Source organism: Podarcis filfolensis, assembly GCF_964270895.1.
Source record: "Podarcis filfolensis genome assembly, chromosome: 4".
NCBI lineage: Eukaryota > Metazoa > Chordata > Lepidosauria > Squamata > Lacertidae > Podarcis > Podarcis filfolensis.
In genome coordinates, this window is record NC_139607.1 from 40,962,276 (window position 1) to 40,986,663 (window position 24,388).

The 24,388-nt window shown below is 42.3% G+C and overlaps 1 protein-coding gene across 8 annotated transcripts in view; it reads right to left on the reverse strand.

Annotated features, from left to right (window-relative positions):
• The window catches only part of SH3KBP1 (SH3 domain containing kinase binding protein 1), a 147,278-nt gene that overhangs the window by 108,942 nt on the left and 13,948 nt on the right, over nucleotides 1-24,388 (reverse strand). For 2 of the 8 annotated variants that reach the window (XM_083612321.1, XM_083612319.1), the window contains exons 1-2: nucleotides 16,661-16,682; nucleotides 9,652-9,809 (exon numbers count right to left, since the gene is read on the reverse strand). The exons of 2 other annotated variants lie outside the window; for them this stretch is intronic. In XM_083612321.1, coding sequence (XP_083468447.1) covers nucleotides 9,652-9,809; nucleotides 16,661-16,667 — 165 coding nt within the window. In that variant the 5' untranslated portion in view covers nucleotides 16,668-16,682. Of the gene's footprint in view, nucleotides 1-9,651; nucleotides 9,810-16,660; nucleotides 16,683-24,388 lie in introns of those variants that run through there. 4 more of the 8 variants (XM_083612322.1, XM_083612320.1, XM_083612323.1 and 1 more) reach the window with 2 other exon arrangements.

The following is a 24,388-nucleotide window of genomic DNA, read 5'->3' on the forward strand; positions in this document are numbered from 1 at the left end:
AAACGAGAAGGAGGGTACCAGCTGGGCTCTCAATGACCAATGACAATCTCTATAAAAGAGGCTCTTCATTCTCTTATGAGCAATTAGTGCAGTGCTACAATGCAGCTGCAGATTTAAAGAGCAGAGTGTGATGACAAGATGGCTGTAAGCCCACAGTCACAGTTAGATGCTTCAAACACTAAAGGTCGCAGCATTTTCATTCATCTGGGCCTTTCTTTCATTAATAAAAAGCAACTCCTATGCAGTGATGTCCTCAGTGGATACAGTGGAGTGTATTACTTAAAAACAAAAAACAATTCAAACACAAGAGATCGCTGCCATTTAGATAAAATCGTTATTTATTTATTTATTTAGTTTACCTTTACCCAAATTTAGAACACCTGCATTTAATTCATCTTCAACGTGTGCTCAAATCTGGCACAATTTGTCACATGACTACAGTGTGGACATCTTTATGTAATGATGCACCAGATACTTGGTAGTATTAAAATATTCCAGAGCTCAAATAAAAATGTGACCTTGCTTTGCATGTAGGGGTGTGAAAGCAAAACTGATTTTCCAATCTGAGGTGTGTTGAGTTTTCCACCCCATCCCTGATGTCTAGTGAATGAATAAGCATGGGGGGGGGGGGAGAAACAATTTTGGAATTAATCTTATACATAATAACCACCAACATCAATTAAAACAGTAATGAATGAAATAACTTTTATGGGAAAACATTATGATTACTGTCCCTTTTAATGCAAGTTATTTGAACTATTGATGGGCAGAATAATATTCTGGGATTAAAACTACAACCAGCAAATGTAATGATATTCCCAAGCACTACCCAGTTTGTAAATTAATCAGATGATTAAAGTATATTTCCACACGTTGTATGGGCTAGCACCACTGTTATTGTTGCATATTCTTTTTTGAAACTGAGACAACTACAACTTTTTCCGGAGTGGCATAAACGTTTCTCATTTACTGGGCTGAAGATACCCCTGTTCTTCAGATATGATCCTCTTAAGCATTCACGTTTGCAACTGATGTCTCTTCTGCTTGTCAGACAAGCTGAAAACATGACTCACATGTAATCCCAGCCCTCTTTGGTTTACATGGCATTGGCAAAGTTGGCAGATGAAATAGAGAAGGAAGTAAAAGCACACAGTCAGGGCCCTCATCTGCAACCTCACAAACCATGGTTTGTGATAGACAACTGCCTAAGCATGGCCTCTGCATCACAAGAGATCTCGAGTGTCATCACTTCCTCAGCCTGTTCTTTTATCAGGGATATCTTATACAAGCACAAAAACTGTTTTAGCTACCAAGACTACATTGATTTCTGTAAACAGAGCAGACATATTGCTTCCCAAAGTACAAACTACATATAGCTGAGCTAAATTACGACCACACTGTCCAAATGTTTTTCAGCACTACTGCTGAACAATCTGACTCAGTCCTGAAACTACACTTCCTGTGTGACAACATACTTGGCTCATCTGTGCAGATAAATTTTCATACAGTTTTCTGAGACATGCCACATGTGCAGCTAGTCTATACAACTATTTCATAACAGGTCGGAATTCTCTCTGTAGCAAAGAACTTGCTGCATACCTGAGCAGAACCACAGGCAGAAACTGGCACCTCTTTACTTGTAGAAGCAGCAGCCTAAAGAGGAACTCACTGAATAAAATCTAGACAATGTCCTAAATAAAGAAATAAATGTGCTTTGCCCTGGGGAAGCTGAACCCTGCTTTGTGGAGGTGATGTGTGGTTGTAGTCACTTTGTAGATAAATGTTGGCCCTTCGGGGTAGGGCAGGTCTAAAATAAAGAAAGCAACAAATTCTTTTCCTTTCTTTTTGAAATGCATTGCAAAATGCATTCCGGCAGCATTCCAACCAAAGGCAAAGATAAAACCAACAAGCCCCAAGGAAATGCATATTTTGCCTCAATGGAGAAAGCCAAGAATAGAATGGATCAAAAGGGAAGTATCTGCCCTTCCTTTTCCCACATCTCCCAAATCCCAAGAGAACTGCATATGTAAATTGTGCGTCCAAAAAAACAGAATCAAAACATAAAAAACCAAACTGAGCTTCCAACCAGATTCTAAAATTTTTATCTAATGGCATTACTGAAACAGACTAAATAATATTTAAGTGCATTTAAGCTAAGGGAAATAAAGTATTTATTGTCAGTCCCAAGTTATTATCAATACATTGTTGCATTGCCATTCAATCAATCTTTAGACAATGACAAAGCTGATTTTTTTATTCCATTAGGGCTTAAGCTGAAATTCAGCAAAATTTAAATGCTTCTTTCTATACCATGTAAACAATATTGACCACTTATCTGCTTTACATTCACTCTCTTCCGTTTCCTATTTATACACATTGACATCACATCAAAGAAAGAAAAATGTTTATATATAAACATTATATAGATATATAGTTATAGATATAGATATATATACACACACACTCCTGTGGAAAGAATAATGCAAACCATAAGAGGATTTAAGGGCAATAATCAGAAACATTTTCTCTTCCTAATCATAGTGTAACATTCAGAACTTTCATCAGCATCCAGCCCACTTAATATAACTCACCAACAGTGGAACACTCAGAAAGAAGTTCCAGTGTGTTCAATAGAGTTTACTCCCAAGCAATTGCATTTGAAGACTACGGAGCTATTAGTTTTTATGACTGTGTAGGTGTAAATAAAAGTGAGGACAACACCTGCAGTGCATTACCCTGAAAGAATGTTAGATTTATTTTATACTTTCAGGCATATTACATTTAAGTGTCTTCTCAGTCTGTCTTCCAGCCCACCAGGCTTCACTATACCCTTTTTAAGAGCAGCTTCTTGGATCGAGATCTCACATTGTAATTTCCAAATTCCAAAAAGCCAAACATTACTGTGTGATAGGAATTTTGAGGTCTTAGATATATGTTAAACGTTCATAAGTGTACCAACCAAGCAGGTACATAGATCAGCACAGGAAGACCGACCTGAAACCATTTTTGATTCCTAAACCGACCAAATGTTTTCTATGCAAGATCAAAGGAAAATGGAAAAGCCTCCCCATTGTCTTTTCCTTCACAAATCCTGTCTTAAGGGCACATTTAAGATATGAAAAGGGTGTGAGCCTGTGACCTGGCTCAGGAACTAAGTATTTATCATTACCAAAGACTGGCCAGGCTCCCCAGGGTATCCAATCAAGTGACCATTAAACAGGTAACCTGTCAGATGAGATAAACAGTGCACTCAAGATTTCTGCTGTAGACCGCCTTTTCTGTGATGCATCTGGGGGGTGGTCTTAGGTTACACCCCTTCTGTGATGTATGTATGATGTATGGAGGGGTGGTCTTGAGCTCCAGGGCAGGAAATTTAAAATGTCTATATAAGGGCAGGCACACCTTTGTTCTGGGTTCCTCCTCCCTCCTGCGTGTGGTGAGTGAGGGCCCTGTTGCAACAGATCAATAAAGATCAGGCTTACTAGCTGCTTTGCTTCTCAGTATTCTCTGGTTGGCCTCTGTTATTTTCTCCTATCAATAGGGAACCTACGTAAAGACTCTATATGGGCTCTTGGATACCCCATAAGGGGGAAAGGGGCAGATTTTTGTTTACAACAACTGATAGCTGAACACACTTCAGAGACCTTTCAAATTAGTCATAAAGGGAAGAGATGCAACTTATTTCACCTACAGCAGAAACCAATATTTTACCCTGCCTTAGTCACAATAGCTAACTGATGTTTAATCTCTGGCAATTTACTTTTTATGCTACCCACCCAACTGATGACAGTTTTTACTTTTTATGCTACCCACCCAACTGCAGATGACACCAAACTGGGAGGGGTGGCTAACACCCCAGAGGACAGGATCACACTTCAAAACGACCTTGACAGATTAGAGAACTGGGCCAAAACAAACAAGATGAATTTTAACAGGGAGAAATGTAAAGTATTGCACTTGGGCAAAAAAAATGAGAGGCACAAATACAAGATGGGTGACACCTGGCTTGAGAGCAGTACATGTGAAAAGGATCTAGGAGTCTTGGTTGACCACAAACTTGACATGAGCCAACAGTGTGACGCGGCAGCTAAAAAAGCCAATGCAATTCTGGGCTGCATCAATAGGAGTATAGCATCTAGATCAAGGGAAGTAATAGTGCCACTGTATTCTGCTCTGGTCAGACCTCACCTGGAGTACTGTGTCCAGTTCTGGGCACCACAGTTCAAGAAGGACACTGACAAACTGGAACGTGTCCAGAGGAGGGCAACCAAAATGGTCAAAGGCCTGGAAATGATGCCTTATGAGGAACGGCTAAGGGAGCTGGGCATGTTTAGCCTGGAGAAGAGGAGGTTAAGGGGTGATATGATAGCCATGTTCAAATATATAAAAGGATGTCACATAGAGGAGGGAGAAAGGTTGTTTTCTGCTGCTCCAGAGAAGCGGACACGGAGCAATGGATCCAAACTACAAGAAAGAAGATTCCACCTAAACATTAGGAAGAACAGTAAGAGCTGTTCGACAGTGGAATTTGCTGCCAAGGAGTGTGGTGGAGTCTCCTTCTTTGGAGGTCTTTAAGCAGAGGCTTGACAACCATATGTCAGGAGTGCTCTGATGGTGTTTCCTGCTTGGCAGGGGGTTGGACTCGATGGCCCTTGTGGTCTCTTCCAACTCTATGATTCTATGAACTGTGGAGAAATCTGGATGCTTGCACTTTCTTTCCAATTATAGACAACCTCAGAGAAGAGCCATTACTGATATTAACTTGCAAAAGGACAAGGCACCAACTCTCAAGGTGTGCATTTGTTGAGAAAAAGAGTGAATACTATGCTTTACAATAACAGGTTTGCTACACTGGTATCAAACAGGATGAAATGGCAAGTGTCAGCCAACCCACTGTTAAGAAGCTCTATATTTGTGTGTGGTAATAACTATGCAATTAGAAAGGACCACCTACAATTAAAGTCTTTAATTCTATGTGCATTTCATGAATCCCTCTGGTAATTTTGGCGTGTGTATCACTGTACACAACAGAAAAGCTTTATGGGAAAAGAGGTCTCTCTTGCTTTCTTGACCAAAAGAGATGCAGCTGCTCAGCTCCACTCATTTAGTCTGCTGGCAAGGAAACCTAACTAAATACCTTTCAGTTTTGCTAACTTATGCAGTGGGTTTAAATGGAAGTTCAATGGTTTATTTAGACATTTTTCCACTACTGCCAAGAAACTGACATGATTATTGGTACTAATGCCATGATTCACAGCACACTAACCACCTGCAGCCACATCTGCAAAAATGTTGCCAGTATTGTGCATCAACCAGCGGAAGCAGCTGAGATCCTGCAGCACATTCATTTGGTAGCTCAGAAGGTGCATCTGGTGAGGCTGTCACCCTAACTCTGCAGGCTGTTTGAAGGTGAGAAAACATTCAGAGAGAAATAAGGTCACTGATGGAGCATACATTTTACCAGCTATCCACGATCGTATCAGATACATATGCAAACGCAAATTAAAATCAACAAGTACTGGTTTGTCACCTCAGTTTCCTGCTTTATATTTCTCCGCATATACTATCAGTGAAATCTTCCCATCTCTGCAGCTGCATAGTCAAATACAACTGTTAGAGGAAAAAAACACTTGAATGAGGAGTGCAACTTCTTCTATCATCTATCTATCTATCTATCTTTGTAACAAAAACAAACTACCGTACCCCAACATGTACAAAATATTACAAAACTTTTATTTGCTTATTCAGCACAAGCTTATTAAAGGGCAACTATCTGATAAACTTAATTCTCTCCCCATGTACATTTCAAAAGCTTACTTCTTCCTCTTTTGTCTACTGGAAATTCTCTCAAGGATATTTTAGAAATGTAGGCCTGACCACTCAATTCTGAGCCTTCTTCTTTACCACATTTTCACTTTTTGGCTTGTCAATATTCAAACTAAAGACTTAAGAATAAAATGCAGAAGCTACTATTTCCTTAGTGTTAGTTCACAAGACGGTTATCTACAGAGCAGAGCATCCAAAAGAGACCATTTTCAATAGCATAATTCAGTATCTTCCTGTACAATCATTGCTATGCAGCTGAATTATGGCTAACTTAGTAGTGTCGTCCCCCCCAACGTTAATCCCCCAGCACCACTACACCATCTTAACAACAAGCATGTAAATCCTAAAAGAGAAAGTTGGAAAATTAAATAGCCTACATCTGTTTTCAGTCACTCAGAGCTAGATTAGAATTTAGTATTATGTGCATACATGTATCTGTGCTGTTTCCATTACTCTTCCTTTTTAAATATGCCAGCACACAACAAAGCTCAATCTTCAGTTTGGTAAATGAAAAGGTTTCTAGCTATGTGGAATTCTTATATATTTATTTGCTAAAAGATTACTGCCACCTTAAAATTAAAAAAAAATCTCTAAGCCAGTTTAAATAAAAACAACAACAATGCAACTTTCAATAAAATTTCCCCACACAACAGAAAACAAAAATGCAACAATTTCACAAGCCACAGAGATCCAGGACAATCAAGGCAGCAGGGAACACACATCACACAACAAAGTGATCACCACACCATGAAGCCATAGCTGTCAACTTTCAGATTTGAAAATAAGAGATCAGCAGCCTCGAAAAAAAGGGATCCGCAGCCTCACCTGTCCTGGGGACAGTCTACGGGATATCTAACAATCTAGGATAGCAGCGGGAAGCAGCAGGAAACAGCGCTGGAATAAGGGAATTTCCCGCAAAAAAAGGGAAGGTATGCAAAAAAAGGGACAGCTATGCATGAAGCAGCCAGGATGGTCATGGGCCAAGAAAACATATAGTAGGCTGCACAGCGGCAGGCATCTTCTTCATATCCCAGGCATCAACAAAGGAAATGCGTCCCACAAAGGACAGCATAGTGCATCATATACTTCAACACTGTATCAGTGGAAGCACTCAAGTCCGCATGGAGGCAGGCAATGTTGTCCTCAAAGTGCCTTGCAAAATCATCACGGAGACTATGCTGATCTCTTGCTTCTATAAAGTTCTTGAAGTATTTACCATTTGCTGCAGCCCTCCAGAAATCCATGCCCCTCCCCAGTCTTTAAGGCAGCCCTCACCAACCCAATGCCTTTTGTTGTGTTTTGCAGTAGAATACTCATCAGGTCCAGCCAGCACTGTGGTCATGGAAGTTATAGTCAAAAGTACCCGGAACATTAGTGGGATGCTTTTCTAGTGGGATTCTCACAGAACACATTCCAGAATTTCAGATATACTTTCAATCCTCCATATAAAGCATTTCGTAGCAGTATTTGGAAGAATAAAAGGCAGCATGACTTCGGTGCTAGCATACACAGGAAACATTTAATATGCTACCAGTTACTCCAAAGCTGTTCAGGTTCACATATTGCAAACATGATTGCAAAGAACTCACATACTAACTGCTGCATGTTACTTTTTAAGAAAAAAAAATATTTACTGAATTTATAAACAGCAGTTCCACTTAAGTGTTCCCAAAATTGTTTATCTACACAGCACTCTCCATTTCCGATGCAGCTATTCTTCGATCAGGTACACATATCAAGCAGTGGCTTGCATTTCTGCATGAGCCACCAAAGTACTTTCACATGACCTCAATAAAATGCAATTCAATGGACTTTGTCTACACTTTAAGCTGTCAGTCATCAGGTTATGCACATGTCTCCAAATACTAAGTTACTCCTTTCCTAGAATTTCAAACTGCATTGCTAACAAATAGTAACCCACATTCAGATTCAAGTTAAAATAGCCAGCCTCTCTGCCTCCTATCCTGTTTCTTATTGTAGTTATCAGTGGAGAAAATGAGTAGAAAGAACACAGCAAGTACAAATGGCTTCAGACAGGCTAGATGCCTGTGCCATTTCTAAGGCAACAAAAGTACTTGCACTTATTAATGAACTGGGCCAATTTGCTTGGTCTTCTCAGATTTACTGCAAACCTTCCAAGCCCATTTAGATGCCATTTCTGCTTTCAACACTGATCTAACACTATTTGTTTGCAAGTCATCTTGCAATATAAGAAACACAATGTTAAAACCAGTGAAAACAGTCATGATGCAGCATCGTTCTGTATTTATTCGGTTTACAGAATCTCTGTATTGCTTTTCAATGAATACTTAGAGAGCAGTGCACAACATGGTAATTAAAACAGGATTAAAATTAAAGCACAATCTATGTAAATTAATTCCCTGAAAACAAGCTGAAAAGCGGGGTAAGGTGATGTTTCACAAATAAGCAAAACAAGAGGGAGCTAAACAGGCAGCTGATGAAAAGGCATTTGAAAGCCCTGATGCAGCTTCTAGAGTCCTGCTTCTTGAAGAAACAAATCTGGCCTCGGAATAAGTTGTAACTAAGACCCGGGTGGCGCTGTGGGTTAAACCACAGAGCCTAGGACTTGCTGATCAGAAGGGTGGCGGTTCGAATCCCCACAATGGGGTGAGCTCCCGTTGCTCAGTCCCTGCTCCTGCCAACCCAGCAGTTCGAAAGCACATCAAAGTGCAAGTAGATAAATAAGTACCACTCCGGCGGGAAGGTAAACGGCGTTTCTGTGCGCTGCTCTGGTTCGCTAGAAGCAGCTTAGCCATGCTGGCCACATGACCCGGAAGCTGTACGCCGGCTCCCTCGGCTGATAAAGTGAGATGAGCACTGCAACCCCAGAGTTGGCTACGACTGGACCTAATGGTCAGGGGTCCCTTTACCTTTAAGAACCGGGTCTCTCTGAATAATTTTATACCTTACAGAGGTATCCGGAGCCTAGGACTGAACTGGGTCCAGAAAACACAGTGGTGACCAATGTAATTTTTCAATACCAGTATACCATGACCATTCAGACTTAAATTCTAAGCTTTCCAAGCTAAGTCACACGGTGGTATCTTTTACCAATGCAGCTTCCAAACCATCTTCACAGACAAACCCAGAAAAAGTGCATTGCAACACTCCAACATAAAGGTTGTCATGAAAGAGAGTGGTCAGGTTTCTAGCTCTCAGGCACCTGGCACACCACTGAAACTGGATCATAGCTGTCACCTGAAAATTCAGGAATAAAGCTGGGTATGACAAGTACCTCCAAGCTGTAAACAAGATATTTTAGGAACAGCATAACCCCATCCCAAGCAGGCCTTTCCCCTTTCAATTATTCAAGTGTTTCCCCAGCTGCCCTTACTTTCATTTTGGTTGGACTGAACATATTTCACCATGGGTAAGAGCCAAATTAGTTGTTATGTACAGATGCATATAACCTCCTTACCCTTAAGGGGTGGAAATAGAAACAGCCTGGGGAGGCTGCTACTGGGTGCTTAGCCCCTTTCCTACAGACATTTTTTTCTGCTCAAAATCCCACACAAACACACTCAAGGGGCTTATTGTTTCTTCAAAAATAGCTGGAGGTGTGCAATTCTGGGGTGAGAATGGGGACCAGCCAGTGGAAATCGACGGTAGGAATGTCGTTCCCATCTGCCTTTAACATCTACTATGACCCTTTGAATGGTCTTTTATGACAACTGGTCTTGTATAAACGTCAAAAGTATTTTGGAGATACACGCATACACATCACCAAGATAGCAAACCTGCATTGAAAGAAGAGAACACAAGCCAGCAACACAAGAACAGTAACAGTTTTCACTTTGTACTCACTCTTACAAAGTTGTCAGGGAACAAACCTCTTCTGCCTTTAAGCTGTCCTTCCCACCAACCTCCATCCTCTTTCCTGATATTGGTGATTATGTCACCGACAGTGATTGTCAGCTCATCATCATGCTGAGCCTTGTAGTCAAACTCCACTATCGCCTCCACTGGAAAGGGAAAAACATAGCCATATGTTACAGAATTTAAACAAAAACGCCCAAAAACACAATTTAAGAAAGCTCAGCAAATATATTTTTGTAGCTCTGCAGATTTAATGAACCACAATTTTAAAATGTGCAGCAATTTCACCAGCAGCATTTAATGAGCGAACAGCTTGAAAAATAAATTCGGAACCAAAACTAAATGTAATGATCAACTATATATATCAGAGAGAGATAGAGATCTCATTAAAAAAATCATGGGTGTAATCAGCTATCATTAATAGCATGCATACAATTTATATATGCATACAAACTCAGCCCTCCGGATGTTTTGAAACTACAATTCGCTTCATCCCTGACCACTGGTCCTGCTAGCTAGGGATGATGGGAGTTGTAGTCCCAAAACAGCTAGAGGGCCAAGTTTGGCCATGCCTGGCTTAGACCATACTGCAATCACATTTTGCCTTGCATGGAACTGGTTTTCCTGTCACTCGTTTCTTTCTTTATATACCTCTGTTAATATATTTTTTCTAACACAAAATGGAAAGACCAAACGCCCAGTGGTGGCGTATTCTATGTTTTTCAACATCAGACCATGGGTAGTCAATTTAAGAGGTAATGAAAACACTTCCATGTTCCAGAATGAGATTTGGAGTATTGTTTGTATGCTGTTTGGAGTGGCATTTTCCCCACAGGTGCAATTCTTAGTTGTTGTCACCATTGATACAAACATCTTAGTAAATAACCATCCCAGTAGTACTATCCTGTTGAAGCAGCCAGGCTGTCAGAATCCCAAACAGCTGCATTTAGAAATCCCAGACTCTTTCAGAGTAGAAACATCCCCAGGACACATTCCTTCAGCATATTTACAACTTAAGAGGTTGAAAGGAGCAAGTAAAGAAATACCAGCAAGCATCAGCTTTCAATGCATATTATTTCTGCCTGTGCCGTAAGTGAGTGCTGGGGTTGTCAGGGAAACAAGCAGCTGAGACAGTCAGGGTAACGTTGACCAATGCAGTTATTAAGAGGATAAAAAATTAGATGGCCACGCCTATATATTGCAGCAATCTATTTCCCCCAAACATGAGAAGGGGACCACTGATTCTTGAAAGCATTTCATAGGGTGCTAAATAGCAATGAGACTACTGTCAACGTGCTGGTACTGGTGTACAAAGCCCTATGCAGCTTGGGACCAGAATCATAGCTGTCAACTTACAGATTTCAAAATAAGGGACCAGCAGCCTTGAAAATAAGGGATCAGCAGCCAAAATAAGGGATTTTAGTCAACCAGCTGAAATACAAAGTTAAAAGGGACCAGATAATTTTGGAGAGCAGCGCCGGTTTTTAGCCCTTCGTTTCCAGAGGTTGCTGCTCAAGACACCAGCTAATGAAACACTGCAATTAAATAACTACAAGCAGCAACCACTTTTCGCGCAAAACGAAGTCCAAGCTACGAAGATGCTGCTGCAGTTCTGTATCTTTTCTCTCATGCTCTATCTGCAGCTCTCAGTTCCATCAGGCAGGGTGGGAGGAAGGGGGGGGGGAAATAGCGCCCAAAGTAAACCCGCAGATCAGACCATCTATGCTAGTCTACCACTACAAATCTATGGGAGAAGTGCTTGCGACCGGTCCTTCCTCCGCTTTCCCCCTCTATGGTTAGCCCTTAGAACACCTGCCCGCGCCTCTGCCTCCACCTCCCCTCTCTGAACTGCTTTCTCTATGGTTGCCCTCGCTCTCCTCTCAAGGCTCCTCAGCAATTCATAGGCCGTGTCAGGCTGCCCATCTCATCTGGGTCCTTCGACGGCACAGTCGCAGTACGGCCTACCAGGAGCGGTGGTGAAAGGCAGAGGGGAGGCCCCAGGCAGAGACACTCAGTTTGGCGGCCACAAGGAGGATGATGGCGAAAGGGCCCGAGGCTCCCGCCAGTTCCGGCAGGAAGGGGTTCCCAGGGGCCGAGGCTGGTGAGAGGAGGCTGGAGGGGGGCGGGCCGGGCAGCCAAGCAACACAGTTGGAGCCTCCCTCCTCCCTGGCCGGCAGGGAGGAAGGGAGGGAGAGGAGCTGCTTCCTTTGAAACCCGGGAAATTTAAGGGACATCATCAATAAGGGACAGCAGCGGGACATGGCGCTGGGATAAGGGAGTTTCCTGCCAAATAAGGGACGGTTGACAGATATGGCCAGAATACCTAAAAGATAATCTCCTACATACCCAACCAATCACTCCGTTCTGAAGGAGAGGGCATCCTGCAAATATCAGGGGGGCCATTCCACACTATGTCAGACTTGGGCTTTGAGTGTGATGCCACCTAACCTTTAGAACATCCTCCCATTACCTATCAGACAGACACCTTCTCTACTGTCTGTTCAGCATCTGCTAAATATGCTCATCTTTCAACAAGCTTTCTAAAATCCTTGTCCCAATTGGTATCTGTCTTGAATTTGAATTCAGCTGACTGGAGCAGCCCAGCCAGATGGGTGGGGTATTATTATTATTATTATTATTATTATTATTATTATTATTAGCTGTTGCCGTTTTAAATTGATTTTGTATTTGTAATTTATTTTTTTTAATATACCCAAGGGCTTTGTTTTATAAACGCCATGATATTGTACATCGCTTCAGGATGCTTCACAGGAAGCAATTAATAAATAAGATTATCAACAACAACAACAACAACAACAACAACAACAACAACGTATCTTAAACGAGTTTGCTCTTGATAGACCCAGAATAACCAATTATCATGTTATTGGCAGTTGTTTAGAAACAGAGAGTTATATATCAAGCATCCAGGAGGATAAACACTCCTGGACACTATAGGTCATTTCATCTTATTAAGTTTGCATTTCATCTTATTAAAGTAAGTCACTCTCACTGCTACCTCAAATCTGCACAGACATACAGAATTCCAACAGTATAATCCTTAGTCTGTACATATTTGCAGTATTTCCACATTAATAAAAGGGCTGTGACAAATGTTAAAAGTCTCAGAGCTCCAATTAAAGTCAAACGCAAATCATTCAGTGACTCCTGTAGGTCATAGGATTGTGTTCGATAAAGGCATACTTGAAGCGCCTTTGAAAGCAACGCTTTGATTTAGTCTTAAGTCCACTGAGTTCCCTGGGACTATTGTGAATATGACATAGTGAACATCTCCTTAGGTATTCCCTCCAAAGTAATCTGTACCAAAGCAGTACACGTGATTTTTGATCACAAGGTGAAAGTTTGTTCCCATGCCAACACAATCGGTTGTTAAGGACATTCTATAACAGTGAAATCGGAACAGCAAAGAAAACACCCGTAAGGTGGCATTAAAATCAATTACAGTGGTGCCTCACAAGAGGAAAAGAATCCGTTCTGCGAGTCTCTTCGTCTAGCGGAGCAAGCCCATTGACGGATTAGCGGATTAGCGCTATTAGCGGCTTTTAGCAGCTTTTAGCGGCTTTTAGCGGCTTATCGGATAAGCGGCTTAGAAAAAGGGGGGGAGGGGAAAAACCCTGCAGGAACTCGCAAGACATTCGGAAATTCGTTTTGCGAAGCACCTCCAAAACGGAAAATTCTTTCGTCTAGCGAGTTTTCCGTCTTGCGAGGCATTCGTCTTGCGGGGCACCACTGTATTACCAATGCTGCTGTAACCATAATGAATCCACTGTCAAGAAGCCTGGAACAAAGATTTTAGACTGATATTTAGAGACAGTAAGATACCTTTGTCAAAGGCACCGATTGTGTGCAACTTAATGGCTGCACAGAAAGAATAGTTTAGAGACTTTTGTTTCCCCTTTTATAGTTAACCAAAGTTTGCTATGCCATCAGAAACTGATTAATATTAACCATAGTTAGTTTAAGCGAGTGCTGTGCCAAATCCTGGCCCATTTTCAATTATTCTGTTTCAGGCATTGTTTTCCTGCCTTTTTCATAAGGGTGAGGGAGAGAACATAGAAGAAATTTCTTTTGGGGATGGTGGATTGGTCTTTTCTTTTAAACTTAACTATATGAGGTGACTGAGATAGTCAAAATGTGGTAAGCAGCAGAGCAGGGCTCTTCACACACACAGGCTTCCTTGCCTGCAAAACATCCTAGACTTCCCAAATGACCACTCAGCATCAGATGTCCACATCTATCAGCATTGTTGTTGTTGTTTACTAAGGAAAGCTTTATGGGTGAATCTATAGTACCCAACTACAGGTGTTAATAGAATGATATAGGAAGCTGCCTTATGCCGAGTTAGACCATTGGTACAGTTAGCTCAGGGATGCGGGTGGCGCTGTGGTCTAAACCACAGAGCCTAGGACTTGCCGATCAGAAGGTCAGCAGTTCAAATCCCCGCAACGGGGTGAGCTCCCCTTGCTCGGTCCCTGCTCCTGCCAACCTAGCAGTTCGAAAGCACGTCAAGTGCAAGTAGATAAATAGGTACCGCTCCGGCGGGAAGGTAAATGGCGTTTCCGTGCGCTGCTCTGGTTCACCAGAAGCGGCTTAGTCATGCTGGCCACATGACCCAGAAGCTGTACGCCGGCTCCCTCGGCCAGTAAAGCGAGATGAGTGCTGCAACCCCAGAGTCGGCCACGACTGGACCTAATGGTCAGGGGTCCCTTTACCTTTACCATTACAGTTAGCTCACTACAGTCTACACCAGGGGTCAGCAACATTTTTCACCCATGGGCCAGTCCACCACACCTCAGACCATGTGGTGGGCCGGATTATATTTTTTGGGGGGAAATGAACGAATTCCTATGCCCCACAAATAACCCAGAGATGCATTTTAAATAAAAGCAAACACTCTACTCATGTAAAAACACGCTGATTCCCGGACCTTCTGCGGGCCGGATTGAGAAGGCGATTGGGCCGCATCCGGCCTCCGGGCCTTAGGTTGCCTACCCCTGGTCTACACTGACTAACAGCAGCTTTCTGGGGTTTCAGAAAAGAGTGCCTTGAGATGCTGGAGAATGAACCTTGTACTTTATGAATGGAAAGCATGTGCCTTATGAAATAATGAGCATAATCATAATGAAGAAACAGCTACCATACATCAAAATCTATCTCTTTCCTGTATGGCTTTACATATTACAGTTTATGTTTCCATTATCATGCTACCTTTTCAACTCATAAAGAGCAACCAAGGTGACTAATAACTTTGTCATAACAATAAAACACATGAACGCAGTTAAAACATCAAAAATCCAATCAAACAAATCATTCAACCATGTTAGATACAGTAATAAAATTAACTGGCAGCATTCAGCGTTAACTAATCACTGCCCACGGACAAGGTCCCCAAAGCCTTAGTGAAATGGTTTCGCCTGCTTTCCAAAGCAACAAGTGTTGAAAATCTGGCTCTGAAGGCATCCTGAAGAGAAGAAAATACACAACACAAAGGGGCCTCCTCCAAGCTCAGATGCCAGCAGGCTGCATCTGATTATCACATGGGGATGGATTTTCAAGGCATCCTATGAGTCACCCCAGAACCAAATAATTTAAAAACCTTAAAAGTTAACACCATCATCTTGAATTGGACCCAGGAGCAAACAAGCAACCAACATAGCTTTCTCAACACTTGATACAGCTACATAATCCATGGAGCTAGCCAACAGTCAGGCAGCCATGTACTGAAAGTCAGCAGCAAAATGATCAAGCAACTTGTCTCACCAGTGGCGTAGCGTGGGGGGTGCAGGGGGGGCCGGCTGCACCGGGCGCAACATCTGGGGTTAGGGCAAATCCACGGGTTAGGGGGCGCAAATTACTTGCCTTGCCCCGGGTGCTGACAACCCACGCTACGCCACTGTGTCTCATGAAGAAAGGTAACCCTATTTAGGGCTTTTTTGCTTAGAAAATACCTAGGGGGTGGGGGGACATGATAGGTGTATAAAAAAAATGCATGGTGCAGACAGAGAAAAGTTTTTCGACTCAAGATTCAGGACAGACTAAAGAAAGTGCGTATCTGCACAGGGGATAGTTAAACTGTGGAATTCACTTCAAGATATACCGATGTTCCCAAATTTGTATAGCTTTAAAATAGAATTACAGTGAAACCTCAGGTTAAGAACTTAATTCATTCTGGAAGTCCGTTCTTAACCTGAAACTGTTCTTGACCTGATGCACCACTTTAGCTAATGGGGCCTCCCGCTGCCGCCGCACTGCTGCTACACAATTTCTGTTCTCATCCTGAAGCAAAGTTCTTAACCCGAGGTAATACTTCTGGGTTAGTGGAGTCTGTAACCTGAAGTGTCTGTAACCTGAGGTACCACTGTAGACAAATTCACGAAGGATGAGGTTATCAGCGGCTATAAGCAAAATAGGCTATGTTCCACATCCACTCTCATTGAGGCGCTATGGCTCTGAATACCAGTTGCTAAGAACTGTGGACCCACTTGCAGCGACCTCTCCCCAAGGAGCAAGGCCTAGACTGTGAAGGAGAACAAACTGGACAAAACCTTGTCCACTCAGCCCAGTCAGAATTCAAACCAGGCAGCTGGCATGAAAGCCCGCCAATCCCCAGCGGCCAAACTGCTCCCTGAGGGGTAGGAGTTCTCTGCAACAGGCTGCAACAGCCACCCCCACCCCCGTCTGAGTAAGCAGCCATTACAGGTGAGAAGAGCACTGCTGCAGGTCTGGTACAGCTTGTAGGCTTCACCAAGACACCCAGTTGGCCACTCTGAGAACAGCAGACCAAACTAGATGGGCATTTGGCCTGACTCAATAGAGGTCTTCTGTGTTCCGTGTCAATATGTACTAAGCACAGCCATCAAAAGAGCACCAGAACAACTCTATTTTAAGAATATGGATTGCGCCCAGAAGCTGTAAAGCAGCGGGACAGGGCAGCTATTTCAAGCAGAGAAGCAGAAAGCAGTAAACGGTGCCAAACGTTTCATTTGCCCAATTCACTCCAGTTGTAGCCCATCCTCCAGCTAGACTCATATCCAGTCTTAGAGATGTGGAAGATGACAACAAGCTAGGAAAGGAGAGGCAAAAGCTGTAGGAAGCAGTAGGCAAGGAACACATTTTAGCACAGCCTTCTGGGTAAAATAGCTCCTTCAAATACAGCGTAAACACTTTTGGTTCAACTGCATTCTAAAGCAGCAATCCTGCGCTATAAAATTCCAAAGAGTTGCAAGCTTCCACACTAAACGTAATCTATGTATTAATCAATTTGTGTGCTATTTAAATTGCAAACAAGGCAGCCAGTGTGAGGGGAGATAATCAAATATTTCACAATGCCATATGATGCAGCAGGCGGAATATAACCTGTGACTCTCCAGATGCTTTTAGACCCCAGCTCTCATCAGCCCCAGCTTGCATGGCCTATAATAAGGCACAATGGGAGTTTCAGTGCAGCAACATGTGGATGGGCCACAGATAAGCCACCCCCTGCCAAAACCTACTTTAATATCAAACTGCTAATTACATTCAAGTATGATTCTTTGCTAATGAGCATTTCTTTACATTTTGTAAATAATTAAAACTGGAATAAATATGGAGTTAGGAAAGACCTGTGCCCCTTTCCCCCTCGCTCTTTCACAACAAATTTCCTGGAATTTGCCTGAAAAGACAGTAATTAACAACAGGAATTGTTTTGAAACGTTACATATTTCACTCCTTATGTTAGCCTTCTCCATGATTAGAAAAATCTGTATCCCATCCATTACCTCTTTTTAGAAGGCTATACAGGCTTTTAAAGCTCTGTCATAGATAATTTAGCAAGATGCAGTGTTGCACGTCTTTAAAATTAACCTACCATTCCAAAGAAGCTTTTCACCACCCTCATTGCTAATTAGAACAGCTTAAAATTGTCAAAAGCCTCAAACTATGGCTGGCTATTTTAACAGGCCATTTTCCTAAAGCATTTTTATTTCATACCTAAATTGTTATGCAAATACAGTTACTGAGGCTGAAACCCTATGAACACTTAACTGGGTGTAAATCCCACTGAACTCAATGGGATTTACTTCAGAGTAGACATGTATAGGATTACACTCTAAGAAAATAATCCACCATTACAAGGCATACTGAAAGTAATGCTGATTTAGACATGAGAAATGCTTTGTGGATTGTCCTCTAAGCTATTACATAAAATGACAATTAAAATTGCATGAGAACAAGTACATAAGAGAAATAGGAATAATTTACCAAAATAACTTTACATACCGGAGGGAAAAGGAAGAGGAAGGGATGTGTACACACAACAGAAGAAATCTGCTGCTTTGAAAAAAGATGAAATGCTTTTAACAAATTTGATTTCAGAATAGTATATTTCAGGTGCTCCATAAATACAAAAAGAGAGTTATTCAGATCTGTGTCAGGTGTCACTGATTCAATTATAATAATTTTCTAATATATTCCTACTTTAGCCTCCTATTTTAAAGGAACTCCAAATAAAAGTGCAGGCATATACAAACCATAAAAAACAAGGGGGGGGGCATTTTGCACTCAATAATCCACAATCTGAAATCCTACACTACTAAGCAAGCCATAAGGGAAGAAAAATGAGTACAGCTGTAGAATAAAGCTGTAGAATAGATCTTTGTCCAAGTAGGGAAGCAATACTTTCAGTTTCCTCTTTAAATCTTCTTCTTATTTGGCAATCACTTGTAGCCGAGTAAGATTGTCTTCCATAAACACGGTTTTAACAATGAGTCCATAAGTGACTGTGGAGGCCAATTCTGGATCCACACGTCCTTCCACAGTGGGGATGTTGGCTCCCGGGTGGGAGTTGATCACGGTGTGGATTTGCCAAGCGTGCCTTCCTCCTAGCACGTTTCTCCCTTGCGTCCTGAGTTCGAGTGTCTTCAAAGCCCATGACACCTTTGGTAAAGGCTGTTCTCCAACTGGAGCGCTTGCAGGCCAGTGTTTCCCTGTTGTCAGTGTTTATACTGCATTTTTTAAGATTTGCCTTGAGACAGTCTTTAAACCTCTTTTGTTGACCACCCACATTACGCTTTACATTTTAAAGTTTGGAATAGAGTAGTTGCTTTGGAAGACAATCATCAGGCATCCACACAGCATGACCAGTCCAACGAAGTTGATGTTGAAGAATCGTTGCTTCAACACTGGTGATCTTTGCTTCTTCCAGTACACTGATATTAGTTTGCCTGTCTTCCTAAGTGACGTGTAAATTTTTTCAGAGACACCATTGATGGAATCTTTCAAGGAGCTGGAGATGGCGTTTATAAGTGGTCCATGTTTCACAAGCATATAGTAAGGTTGGTAGTACAATAGCTTTGTAAACAAGCATTTATGTTTCCCTGAGATTGTCCCGGTCCTCAAACACTATGCATTTCAATAGGAAGAAAGCCGCACTTGCAGAGCTCAGGCGATGCTGGATTTCGGCATCAATGTTGGTCCTTGTGGGAAAATAACTGCCTAGGTAGGAGAAGTGATCAACATTTTCCAATGTTACACCACTGAGTTGGATTTGTGGCGCTGCAGAGGGCTTATTTTATACTTGTTGGTGCAGCACTTTGGTTTTTTGGATGTTGAGTGATGTAAGCCAAGCTTTTCATAAGCTTCTGCAAAGATAGTTAGGATGGTTTGGAGGCCATTCTCTGAGCGTGCACACACTACGTTGTCATCAGCTCTATGACGGAAGTTATGGTAACCTTACTCTTTGCTTTCAGCCTGCTCAGATTGAAGAGCTTTCCATCTATTTGATATATGATTCTACTCTGGTGGGGAGTTTCCCATTCCCATGATGACCCAAGTCATAGTTTGGCTTACTTCATTGTCCAAACTTGGGCTCATGAATAGTTCTCTCTAGACTAACTATGACCTGTAACTAAGGTTTGTGCTATGGTTTACTGTTCATGGTTTGTCTGGGAGAGCTAAATCAAAAGCTCAGGCTTAGATGACACTCTAATTCAAACCACGGTTGAGCTCAGCACCGTGCCACAGCAAAATGGCCAGGAAGGAAAGAAGCAACTGTTGATCTCCTTTCCCACACTGAGCCATAGTTTGGCTTAATGTGAACGCTGAATCAGGCAAATGACGGAGTCAAACCCACACACTTCTCTATATAATGGTAAGAAGTTCAAATTCCATTCTTTCAAGATTGCTGAAGATGCTGATTTAGAACACGCAACTGCATTCTTTTTAGCACAGTAGCTTGTTGTCAGTGGGCTTTATTGTAAGAAAGCCATAGCAGTTTCAGTTTGAAAATCTAAGTATCTTTCAGTTTTTCCCACCAAGTTGAGCAAGGAAGCTGGAAAGAAGGAAGGCAGTCTTGCTCTTAATGTTCATCCCCGCTGATTAATTGGCTATCAAACTAATTTGCTATCAAATCTTTAGTTGATTAATCTACTAATGAAATCTTACAACCCTGCAAGTTGAGTGCAATAACACCAAAATAAAAGGGCATGCTTTACATTTTTCCATCTTTAATCTTACTAAGATTGGGGCTCCCAAATTTTGTCCTCAGATCAAATGGATGCAAAACACACCATACCTGACAGCCACCACTTTCTCTTCCAATCAAAGGGCACTAAAAACGGAGTGGGAGGGGTGGGGCTCTGTCCTAAAAACACTAAGAAGTGGCCCTGTTGAACAAAATAGGGCATATTTATGAGAATTGGTCTGTTAATAAATATGAGCAAATAGCCATAGAATTAGTCTGTTGGTTGCTAGAGAAAGACTACTGACCACTTTAGAATCCACAGGACACCCTGCCAGACACACACTGATTACAATGGGCACAGATCCCTGACTTTTTAGCAGACATTCAAGAATGAAGCAGATTCCATAAAAGCTGACACTGTGTAATACAGATGACCAAAACTACAACATGCTTCAAATATTTTAGCTGATGCTGTGAATTCCTTGGACCACAGGGAGAAAGAAGAATATAGAAGATCAACTACAGGAATTCACATAAGGCAACACCAAACATTAGTCATACTCAAGAGTACAGTCAATGGGGAAATTACTTAAAACCACTGATTTCAATGAGTCTACTCAGTGTTGAGTAGATAGCACACAGTTCAGAGTTGAATTTAACTCTTTATTAGCAAAAACATTATCTTCACAGACTTGGCGGAGTTTCATGTCTAATGACCATAGCAGGCCATGGTCTTAATCAATGAAATCAGACTAAAGGTTCCTGCCTCCCAACAGCTATCTATGTCTCCTCCTCTTTAAGCTTTTTCCAAGCAATCCAAGACTATGCCTGTCTTTGCTCCACCCGTTTCATGCCTCTCCTGCTTCTCGGAGTCAGGGGGAGGGAAGCTTGTCATAACAGGAGGGGGAGACACCTGTGACTTCACCAGCCTAACTCATCTCTGCCTCTTGACTTCCCTCCTCTCACTAGCCCGCCTTAGCTTCTGCCTCTGATTCTGAACTTCTATCTGCCACAGACTCTTCCAACTCACTGAGCCCTGTTACCCCTTCAACTTAAGACACATCCTCTTCCCTCTTCTCATTGTTGTCCCACCATCACTATCTGGGCTCTGAGCCTTCTTCTCTTGGTGGTTTCCCAGCTGGTTCCTCCCATCATTCCCCAGCATCAAACCAGACCATGACAGTGTCTTATCCTACTGCAAGATAAAAGCAGCATGCTCATTTCCCTGGATCCGCTAACTTCCTAAAACCCAGGGACTCTGAGATCAATGCACCCTGCATTTTCCAGTCCGTACTCCCCTAGTCTCTCCTGGATCTCAGAAGAATATGCTGATCTCTTGCAACACTACCATGAATTCCAAGTGTTTAGCTACATGGTGATTCTAGAATCCTGAGGTTGGCACACACTTAGCGATCATATTAAGGAATTCTATTAGAAATAAAAGGTAGAAGGAAGAGCAGGCAGAAGGTCAAAACAGAACACAAAATAAACCGGACTAATCTTAGCCTATTTCCCTGGCATAGTCCAAAGCAACTCTAGCAGAGAGGCCAAAAATGAACAACAGTGGGATCATGACAGGGGAAGGATCACAGCTCAGTGGGGGAGCATGTGTCTTGCTCAGCTGGTCAGAGCGTGGTGCTGATAATACCAAGGTTCAATCCCCATATGCATATTCCTGCATTGAAGCAGGTTGGACTACTAGATGATCCACAGTGTTATTTCCAATTCTACAATTCTATGTTCCCATGTCTGATCTCTGGCTGGCAACTGCCATTAAAAGGATCAGGTAGCAGGTGATGAATGGCAGAAGTCTGTCTGAGACCCAGGAAACCTACTGCAATGAATCAGAATAGTCTGGGCAAGATTTATGGAATGGAAATCAAACCCAGTGCAGTCTACTAAACTGGTTGCAGCCACATTCCTGAGTCTTCAGGCAGTGGCCTCAATCATCATCTGCTACCTAGTTTACTTCACTGGGTTCAGCATGGGAACTTTTATATATGCAAAGATGGAGAAATAGTCTGCTGTGTTCTGAGGCAACTTCCTTTGTTCCTGTGTGGTGTTATTTAGAAATACTTCCACTGAATTCTGTTATAGAGCCAAAACACATGTCACACAACTCCTCACTTCCTTCCATCCTACACAGAGTGCTACATGTGTCCATTGCTCAGACATTAACGCACATAGCATGGGGTTCTCTTTCTCGCTCTCTCTGCTTGCACAAATTCCTTGGGCCTCAGAACTCATGAAGTGGGGGGGGGGGGAGTTGCAAACACTTGTCTTTGGCTTCACAGACTGTGCCTCATGAATCCAGACACAAAACCCAACAGGATCTTGAACTTTACTCTGCCAACTATGGATGCAAGGGCAAAGCATCACACACAGGCATGCAAGGGAACAGAGAACCTGTGCTTCCAAATATGGCTGCAGCAATCTCTCTCTTTTCACTAGATAATACAGACACACTGAGTATTGGCTAAGTTGTATTGACCAATGAGTTATTCCTTCCTCAGTAGCAGGTGGCAGCATCTCCCACACAGGAAACTCCAAGAGCGGAAAGGGAGGTCTTGAATGTTGTTTCAGGTCACTTCTAGGTTTGGTGCCATGCGCATTTATCCATCAAACAGTTGTTGCCCGTGCAGTGAAGGTGCTTACTTGATCTCAATAGGCAGGGAGTTCCAAAGTGCTGGTGCTGCCACACTAAACGATAGCAAAATGGGTATTGTGTGGCACCTGCAGTAATACAAATGCAGCATCACTCTCTGGCCACTTGAGATCCTTCAAAGGTAAGAACTCTGATTGTGATGTGAATGTGAGTGATGGGGTGGCAGAGGCTGTGTGATACAAAAGGCATATTCAATCACGTGAGAACCAGGCGATTGGCTCAGACACTGCAAACATTCTCAAAACTGAGCCTTTTCTATTGGGAGATCACAACCAGTGATCTCCCAAAAATGTGCATTTAGCTTTGACTGTACCATGTCCTTGGGCAGGGCTCAACACTGTCTTGTCCCTTTCCAACCCAAGTCCACTACACAGATGGCTACCAGCATTTGCTTCTGTAAAAGGTTTCCCTGATGGCTTAATCTAGTTCTTCCCTTTCATTCCCTGAGAAGAAGATCTTCCTCCTCAGATGAAAATTGCCTCACTAGTGGGCCTTGAACTCTTGTCCCAGGGACATGTTTGTCATACTTGTCTCCTCCCAAATGAGCTGCCTACTTGTTGCATTGTACTACCAGTTCTTCTGGCCTTGTGTGCTAGCTATCTAAAAGTGGTTATATGGTGTTTATATGTGCAAGATGTATAAGAGGATTCACAAGCTGGTGCGCAGAGATCTCTGGAGCCTCTTTGTTTCTAGGATTTTACTGCCTGTGCCTAAGCGATTGCTAGCAAATATAAGCAATCACTCAAAGTAAGGAAAACCATAGGACTTGACAAGGAAGTGTGGAGAGGGAAAACATTATGCCCAGGAGATTTCAGAAACGCAAATGACAGAACCAAGAGCCAAGTTGAAAAATCTCTCTTTTACACAGTTATACAATCAACATTAACACGCAATAAACCACAGAAAAGACAAATAGCTTTCTACCTCCACCTTGAAGTACATGGCTTGCCTCATTTGTATAAGCCATTTTGAGCAAACTGACCTGTAAGCAGCAGTGATTTTGGAAAGCTCTGTATTATCACATCTCAACTAGCTGAAACTAAACACAGCCTGTTCAGAAAGGACATTTTGAGATTGGCATGTGACATCACAATGCCCCTTGTGTGTTTAGTTTTAGAGCTAGGTGGGGCATTCTGGAAACAGGTGTACTTTGATTAGATTTCAAGTGTGCGAGTTTTCCCAGGAGCAGTCACAATATCTTTCCATAGCATGCCTGCTCCCTGCTTATAACATACCATGGCAGGAAGAATTAATGGGTTTATCCCTGGGAAACAGACAAGCAGAAAAGCTGGCACAGTGCAGGTGGTGGCCAGGCAAGGTGGACTTTCAGAACTTTTCAACTCTGTGAAGAAGGTAGACACACACTAAAAACAGAAATGGATGAACGAATGGGAGGAAAGTAGTTTGGCTGCTCTGCCACTCAACCTTCACTCATAAAGTGAATCATGAAAAGTTTAACTTCACCTATATTTCAACATGCAAATTAGGTTGTGTGAATGGATCAAAGACTAGAAAAGGAGCAGCTCTGCAAACATCAGTCCTGTGGATGGTCAGGAATTACAAACTTCATTAATACAACCAATGTGAGGGGGTTTTGTGGC